The following is a 9,437-nucleotide window of genomic DNA, read 5'->3' on the forward strand; positions in this document are numbered from 1 at the left end:
TGCAACAGGAAGAACGTACATGAGAGGAAAGGAAATGCTATGAACTTGCTTAGTAAAAGGTTGATATTTATAAGGATAGTCTTAAATGAAATCCCTTACACGTGGTGAAATTCCCGTGCTCGTCCTCCACGCTCGGGTTACACTATTACCATAATAGGAAAGGAACTGTTATAAAGCTATTGCTTAGGTTTTATTGTCTGTGGTTTAATGTATTTGAACATAAATTGGTGGAGTAATAAAAAAAGATATTTTACTGTATATAGGTGTGTATACATACATACATATATATATATATACATACATACATATATATATATATATATATATATATATATATATATATATATATATATATATACATACACACACACAGTATATTGTTGCTGTTTAGTTTTCTATCTGCGGGTTCACACCGCTGCAGCAAAAAGGCAGAACGCATGAACTCCAAAATCCATGTTTTGAGAAAATCGATGTTAAAGGTTTGGCTGCATGTATATTTACTCCTATCATTGTTATCGATATACAAAATTGACCATGCCTTTATTGACATTCAGACACCATGATGGTTGTATCAAAATTCGTCTTTAAATGACGATTCCACAGATACCAAATTCATAAAAATCGCATTTTTGGAGTTAATGCGTTCTGCCTTTTCACTGCAGACCGGTACGAGAGCACAGGAGCACCCTTAAGTTACGAGATACTGTGGCACCACACAAGGATGGTTGAAAGTTTTAATAGATACCCATGTACAGCCTGAATACGCAGGATTATGATACCGTAAGCTGGCCCCAGCTGGTTTGAGTATCCGAAGCCCTGAAAGTAAACATCATACCCGTAGTTCGATGGGATGGCAGGACCAATTCGAATTGACCAATCAACAGTCAGTCTTTTAGACATAATTACCAATTAGAGGCCACGGTTATTAGGGGGAGCAGCGAGCGAGAGAGTGAGGGAGAGAGAAAGGGAAAATGAGAGGAAGAGAGGGAGGGAGAGAGAGAGAGAGAGAGATGATAAAAGAAAGACAGATGGTTGGATGGATAGATAGATAGAGAGATACAAATATATATATATGAGTATGTATATCTGTATCTATCTATGAGGATGTGCAAGCAGCTACCGATAGAGCAAAAACCCATTTTACCGTGATTATGGGGGATTTTAATGCCAAGATAGGAATAAGGGAAGATGGAGAAATATCGGTTGGGAAACATGGAATAGGCACCAGAAATGAGAGAGGGCAAAGGCTGATAGAATTCGCCGAAGCTCGATCCCTTAAAATTATGAATACATTCTTCGAAAAGAGACCCGGGAGATAATGGACATGGAAATCACCATCCGGCATTAAAAACGAAATTGACTTCATTATCACCAATAGGCGTGACATTGTACAAGACGTAACCGTTATCAATAAAGTAAATGTCGGTAGCGACCATAGACTGGTCAGGAGTAGAGTTAAGTTACAGCTAAGAAGGGAACGAAACAAGCTCATACAGAAGCCTCTCGTTAATCTAACCAACATTAAGAATAGGGCGACGGAATTCATTATCAACATCCGAAACAAATACTCAGCTCTCGAAGATCTTGACATAGACCAAATGATCGACCAATTCAGTGAGATATTAACGGAAGCTGCACTTGAAATAGGGGGTAAAGACGAAAAAGAAAGGTTCAGTAAGCTTTCGGTAGAGACAAAAGAGCTTATGAAACAGCGTAGGGACATGAAAATAACATCAATCAGAGACAAGATAGAATCAACAGAGCTGACTAGGACGATAAACAAGAAGAAAGAGGATGTACGCAAATTTAACATACGAAAAATAAACGAAGCTCTGCTTGCCGGCACCAGCCTTAAGGCAACAAAGAGGAGGCTCGGAATAGGGGAAAACCAAATGTATGCAGTAAAGAAACCCAACGGAGAGGCGACATACAATAAAAATGAAATTATCAAAGTAATAGAAGACTTCTATTGCAACCTATACCACTCAAACGACCAACCACATACGGAGACAAACACAACAATTGGAGATGTTCCAAACATCACGGTAGATGAAGTAAATAGGGCACTAAAAAGCATGAAAAGAGGAAAAACACCAGGAGAAGACGGCATTAGTGTGGATCTTATTCAAGAGGTAGGAGAGATTGCGGCAGTAAAGCTGGCCAGTCTTTATAACAGATGTCTAGACGTCGGTAAAATTCCGAAGGCCTGGAAAAACGCAATAATAATTCTAATACACAAAAAGGGAGACACAAAAGACTTAAAGAATTACCGACCTATAAGCCTCCTCTCAGTAATCTATAAACTGTTCACAAAAATCATCACAGCCCGTATCACCGATACATTAGATTCAAAACAACCCAGGGAACAGGCAGGGTTCCACAGTGGATTCTCAACTACAGACCATATCCACACACTAGCTCAAATAAGGGAGAAAACAAACGAATATAGGAAGCCCCTGTGTATGGCATTCGTAGATTATGAAAAGGCATTCGACTCGGTACAGATATCTGCAGTACTGGATGCAATTCGTAAACAAGGAGTAAAGGAAATATACTGCAGATTATTAGAGGATATATATAGAAATGGTACAGCGACCATCAAAATCCACGCAGAAACCAATAATATACCAATAAAAAAGGGTGTTAGGCAGGGCGACACCATCTCACCGAAGCTGTTTACAGCCTGCTTGGAGGAAGTATTCAAGAAGTTAGATTGGAAAGAGAGAGGGATTAAAATAGGGAATGAGCACTTAAGCAATCTAAGATTTGCAGATGACATTGTTCTTTTCGGTGAGTCAGCAGATGAACTACAACAATTAATAAGCGATTTAAATAAGAAAAGTCTGAAGATTGGCCTTAAAATGACCATGAAAAAGACTAAAGTCATGTTCAACAGTCGAACCCCAGTTAAGCAAATACAAATACAGGGCGAGGTACTAGAAGCAGTGAACGAGTATGTATACCTAGGGCAACTCATTCAGTCGAGTACATCCTGCGAAGCCGAGATAAAACGGCGAATCAGTCTAGGTTGGAGTGCCTTCGGTAAACATAGTAATATATTACGAAGTCGTCTGCCACTATGTCTAAAGGGAAAGATTTTTGACCAATGCGTCCTCCCCGTCATGACATATGGATCAGAGACATGGACTACGACCAAGGCACTCGAGAGGAAATTAGTAAGCGCCCAAAGAGGAATGGAAAGGCTTATGCTAGGAGTTAGCTTAAGAGACAAGAAAAGGGCCACATGGATCAGGCAGCAAACAAAAGTAGAGGATATACTCAAGACCATCAAGAAGAAAAAGTGGCAGTGGGCTGGACACATATATCGGAGACAGGACAACAGGTGGACAAAGAAAACAACAGAATGGGTAATACACGACACAAAGAGACCCAGGGTAAGACCAATGACTAGATGGTGGGATGAAATAGCAAAATTTGCAGGAGTAAACTGGAATCAGACCGGAATGACTAGAAAAGATTGAGAGAGGCCTACGTCCTGCAGTGGATTGATACAGGCTGATGATGATGATGATGATATATAGTTATATATATTGAGAGAGAAAGAGTGAGAGAGAGAGAGACAATGAGTGTGTGTGTATTAATGTTCATCATATTAAGGAATATTACCTTCGTCTATGTATTACAAGACACCTTCATTTCACAAAGTTTTATCGTGTATTCAATATGAACTGTCGTTAACTCCATAGGGTAAACGACGAGCGCTTTCCACGCTGTCTTATAATTGCTTATCTTTTTTTATTTTTATTTTTAATTAAGTCGCTAGGGAGAATGGAGGTATTTGTGACACACAGATGCAATATAAATTGAGATGACACCTAATACTGTGTCAGACACGGCCAATAAAACATATCATATCATGTTCGCGGGAGTGGTATCAAGCACGATTTATTTCCGGACGAGAGCTCGGATGCTCCCCAAACGTCCATTAATTCATTAATTCTTTTATGATTGCACGGTTCAATTTCATGGGGTTTTATTCCCCTGAAAGTTTTAATAGGAAGCCTCATTGGAAATAATAAAAGGTAGACATTTTTCTTTTAAGATTTCTATATTATATAAAAAATTATATGGTTTAACTTGTATTTATCTGCATAACAGTTGGCAGGAACACTTCATTTTTCATTTGCACAAGGACATGTTCTAATAACTCATAGTATCCTGAAGGGTATGATATCAATGGAAGGACAATTAATACTGTTTTCTTGACCAAAGACTTGGCCTTCAGTTTAGAACATTAAAACTAATAGCAATCTAAGAGGTATTTGCTAAGATATCCACACGGAAACATTTTCAGACATTATTTGATTTATACCACTCTAATTTTTTTCTCATCTTCAAAGGTACCGGTATCTCTATCTATAAAGAACTTAGATTGCTAACGCCAGCCAAGAGAAACCTACTATAAAAATATAATTGTGTACATTACGTAGGAGGGAAAAAGTATTCGGAAACTTCCTGTACTTTATGTGTGGTTCTCGATCATCCCTTGTTTGTTTTCTTGCAATGGAAGCACCTTGCAATCAAAAGTTTGTTTTTGTTTTTGTCTTTTTATTTTTGCTTGAATCTGGCTTAGGTATAGTAATGCTTACCAGTAAGATTGGATAAACTTCATGTTATATATGTGTGTGTGTGTATTTGTATGTATGTGTGTGTATGTATATAATGCAATTTCTGTTGGGATTGGCAGTTGCCAAGGGAAAGGTGAGGGTTGCATTTACCACAAAGAAAAAGTCCTCTAAAAGATAAGATTTTAATTGTAATTTTAGTGTCACTGCCGCCTCATTTTGCACTCTTTATTTTAGATTTCTTCAAAGAAAAAGGCTAAACATTATCACTGTAGATATAGAATATTATTACTGGCAGTATATCTCATCAGCAGTGTTATCGCTGATCCAGACAAGAAACTCAGTGACTCGAGTGAATACACCTGGTTTAAGACAACTTTTCCCAAAGGAGACAATCCCCACTTGCGTATTCCTGCCATTTTCCGTTACAAAGAGAGGTCCACCAGAGTCGCCAAAACAAGTACCTTTTGCGCTTTTATTCTTCGACTTTGCCTTCCCTGCACACATCATCTGTGGGGTGATGGGAGAACCCGCTATTTTCTTCTTTTTACAGTCCACAATGGGTTGTTCGACCTCCCTGGCCGCATCAGAATATGCCCCTTTCCCGTTCTTCATGTCTCCCCAGCCTATCACAGTTCCGGTCTCTCCTTCGTACTTCTTGTTCGGGTTCGAAGGCAGACACACTGGTTGAACTTCCGCTGTAAGATCCAGTGACTCTGCCAGACGCAGGAGAGCGATGTCTTTGTTATTGTCAAAAAGGTCTTGAGGGACATAATCCTCATGGATGATGTGTTTCTTCACCTTCACTGCCCGTGTAACGCCTTGTATATTGTCATCTTCGGAATTGAAATTATGGTCTGCGATGCCCACTTGGAATTCCTTTGCTGGAAGGGGAAGATCGTCATCACCAAGCAGACAATGAGCAGCGGTGAGAACATAATTCTTGTTGATGATTGATCCACCGCAGAAAAATTCGTTACCGTATTTCTTGGGTCGAAGTATACCAATAAGCCAAGGGTACTTGTTGTAAGGAAATATCTCTTTACCCCCTATGATACGGCTACCAGTAACCAATCCGCAGCGGCAAGAACCTGCAAAGACGTACAGTGTTTGATTAGCTACCAAAAATCATACTGTCACACACATTGTATGATGCATGTATATTGTAAAAAAATAAAAAAATGTTATTTATATTTTCTCTAAAATATTTGTATCCATCAGGACCTGTCAATACTACAGTCCTCTAGTTTTACCTTTTAGTGTATAGGTTAGGAAGATGAATAGGCCTACATGTCTTTGGTCTCCATGTCTGTATACCTTTCAATCAGAAGAGGAACTGTTGATCAAAACTTTGATGTATCATGCACAATCCGCAATGATTTTGTTTATTATAATTAATAGTTTTACACATATATGGCTCTGCAAGGGCATGGTCATCAGGGAGTCAATTACTAGGCATAGCTAACCTCACCTACTTATGGCATTCCGTGAAGTTTTGGGGAAAAGAAATGACCTTTTTGTTACTATTATCATTGTTCTTTATAATACAAACAATAAGAGACAATAATTTATTTTGACTGAACAGCATATCACTTCAATTTGTATTTCTTTGGTAGGCAATGTTTGCTGTGTGCAGAGTACCAGCCCTTCAGTGATATAGTCTGAAAAGTGAACCAATAAATTGCTGAGTACGCGACCACAAACATGCATCACCGGTGAAAGCTGCTCTGTGCAGACCCTGCTGGCTGTATCTTGCTCGTGAGAGGCAAAATTACAGGGAAGTTTTGTGCCAAGGGTAAGGATAGGCTAGATTTGCCGGGTAGATGCTTCGCCTAGCTTATATACAGTGAGGCAAGCCCACCTGCATGAGTGTGCCAACGAGTGTTGACTCGATCTAAGCTCGATCTAACCCACCGCGATGCCCAGCCACGGCAGTGACCACCAGGCGACAGTGGAAACGCACGAGCTTGGACGGGGCTCGATCTGCCGACCAAGGGATGTGAGGAAGGCACACTAACCACTGCACTACCATTGCTTGGTTTTATAATCATCATCACCCATCATTATCATCATAAGCATCATTCTTTATCATTGTATGTAGTCCCAAGTGGACTGCTTTCTAGAGATGCAATTTTCATTATTGACCACTATGCTAGGAGCCCACTATCCTCCGCCTAGGGACTGGCCTGTTGTATAGCCTTTTACTTCAGGTGTCATAGGTGTCGCCACTGGTGCTTTCGTCCTTTGACATGTCCATGTTTCTCACGTTTATCAGGTTTAGGGATTTTAGCTGTGACACTAATATTAGAATTTAAAACAGTTTGGAGCTCTCCATTGAGTGAGACGACATCTGTTGACCGAACTGTAAGGCAGAATCCATCACTTTGGGCAAGAATGGCTTGTATGGGAGCTCTACTGAAACTCTACTTTAGACGACAGGGAGTGTAATGTGAGATGCACTACAGAAGATCTCATTTGCAAAATCTGCTCAGCTTTTTTTCATCTCTTTTCAGATGGTGAAATGTATGTAATATCTCTCTTGAACTTTGGTCATACTCATGCTATAGGGCTTCAAGGGTTAATGGAGATGACACACCGTCTCCATAATGCCAAATCTTTGGCACTCGTTTGGCAAAGACTTTCTTCAACACTTGCTTATCTTTACCAAGGGCACTGATCTTTGGCACCGGTTCCCTTCAAACACTCCTCTGGCTTTGTTATCACTGCTTGAATGGATCAAGCTCATATTACTGAAACAGTAGTCCTAATGGAACACTTACTCTAAAACATTTTGGCAACCAGCCCACCACAGCGGTAGAGGAGATCGGCAGTCGAGTCCAGTACTTTGGGAGTACATGTTTCTTAAAGAACATACCAAATATATACTTGACTGAATATGCTCGCGGCATAGAAAATACTGACTGACCTGTCTTTGGAATACAACACATGCAGTTCTCTCCCTGGCATTCGTCGCTTAATACGGTGCCGTCTTGACACAAGTCGTTTCCGGAATTCTTGATGCAGAATCCTCCCCGGAGGTGACACCCCGGAGTCATGTCGCAAGAAGGGTTATCTGGTAAACAGGGAGATGAACAAACAGATATTACTGTATGGACTTGGAGAGATAGATGTGAATATACACATACTCGCACACGCGCATACAAACACACCCATGCACACGCACATGCACACACACATCAACACAAACACACAACACACACACATCCACACAAACACACATATACATATATATATATATATATATATATATATATATATATATATATATATATATATATAAAAGCCGCTAGGATAGCGCAACGGATAGCGTGCCGGCCTCACGTCCCCGAGGTCGGCAGATCAAGCCATGACCAGGCCCGTGAGTTTCCATTGTCGCCTGGCGGTTACCGCCATGCCTGGTCAGCACGGTGGGTAGGGAACATTAACAAGCTCGGATCGAGTCAACACGCGTTGGCACATTCAGCCGTATTCTTGGACGTTTTCTGCGTGCCGTGGCCATGTCATGTTCATGTTGTGTCCATGTCGTGTTCATGTCACGAATGCGGTAATCTAGGACGCAAAAGCGTGGCACGTTTGTGTCAGCTGCTTCAGGTTTACCAACCGTTCCAAAGTTAACATGTTTCAGATGAATGGCACTGTCCAAATGACAAATTCATAAGAGAAACTACAATCATAAGTAGCACTAACAAAAGATAGTACAATTTTGGTATGAATAAGTCGTACTTGTTCCTAGTTAAAGAATTGACAACCATTTCACGAACGCGCCGTTGGTAATTCGATCAAAACAAACGGGATGAGAGGGATGTGTGTTTATGAATAGATCTTCCTAATTTTGTCTCTGTTTATACTGTACATATATGCGTATCTTTAATATGTCATACATATAGATTTAATGTATACATATTTCATATAATTATATACTTTAACTTTACGTTCCTGACTACTTTTACCATTCATTTAACTTCACTCTCCTTCGAAAAGTCCGCCAAAAGGTAAACAAACTCAAAATCAGCAGAGAATCCATGTTTTTCTAAAAGGGTTTGTAATCCAAGTCTAGGACAATGATGCCTAATATATCCAATATAGATACTACTTTCCAAACATAGTATGCTCATATGAAGTATTGGAGGGAAAAATACAGTAAAAATATATTTTTTTTCACGTAACTATCGTGACAAGCCTAACCCCTTGTCACAGACAGCCGTATTCTATGACGTTTTCTGCGTGTCGTGGCCATGTCATGTTCATGTTATGTCCATGTCGTGTTCATGTAACGAATGCGGTAATCTAGGACGCAAAAGCGTGGCAAGTTTGCGGCAGTTGCTTCAGGTTTACCAACCGTTCCAAAGTTAACGATGAATGACACTGTCCAAACGACAAATTCATAAGAGAAACAACAATCATAGGTAGCACTAACATAAGATACCTCAATTTTGGTATGAATCAGTCATTGTACTTGTTCCTAGTTAAAGAATTGACAACCATTTCACGAACGCGCTGTTGGTAATTCACTCTACGCTCGATCAAAACAAACGGGATGAGAGGGATCGTGTGTATATGAACAGATCTTCCTTATTTTATCTTTGTATATACTGTACATATATGCGCATTTTTAATATATCATACATATAGATTTAATGTATACATATTTCATATAATTATATGCTTTAATTTTACGTCCCTGACTACTTTTACCATTCATTTAACTTCACTCTCCTTCGAAAAGTCCGCCAAAAGGTAAACAAACTCAAAATCAGCAGAGAATCCATGTTTTCCTAAAAGAGTTTGTAATCCGTGTCTAGGACAATGATGCCTAATATAACCAATATA

The 9,437-nt window shown here is 39.7% G+C and overlaps 1 protein-coding gene across 1 annotated transcript in view; it reads right to left on the bottom strand.

Moving 5' to 3' along the window:
- Positions 1 to 4,110: 4,110 nt before the first annotated feature.
- The window catches only part of LOC122244438 (venom protease), a 9,443-nt gene continuing 4,116 nt past the window's right edge, over positions 4,111 to 9,437 (bottom strand). Inside the window, exons 4-5 of the mRNA XM_086532918.1 lie at positions 7,513 to 7,659; positions 4,111 to 5,677 (exon numbers count right to left, since the gene is read on the bottom strand). Of these exons, the coding sequence (XP_086389044.1) occupies positions 4,875 to 5,677; positions 7,513 to 7,659 (950 nt within the window). The 3' untranslated portion in view covers positions 4,111 to 4,874. The remainder of the gene's footprint in view (positions 5,678 to 7,512; positions 7,660 to 9,437) is intronic.

Source organism: Penaeus japonicus, unplaced genomic scaffold, assembly GCF_977035675.1.
Source record: "Penaeus japonicus unplaced genomic scaffold, GWHDUDI00000001_assembly GWHDUDI00000038, whole genome shotgun sequence".
NCBI lineage: Eukaryota > Metazoa > Arthropoda > Malacostraca > Decapoda > Penaeidae > Penaeus > Penaeus japonicus.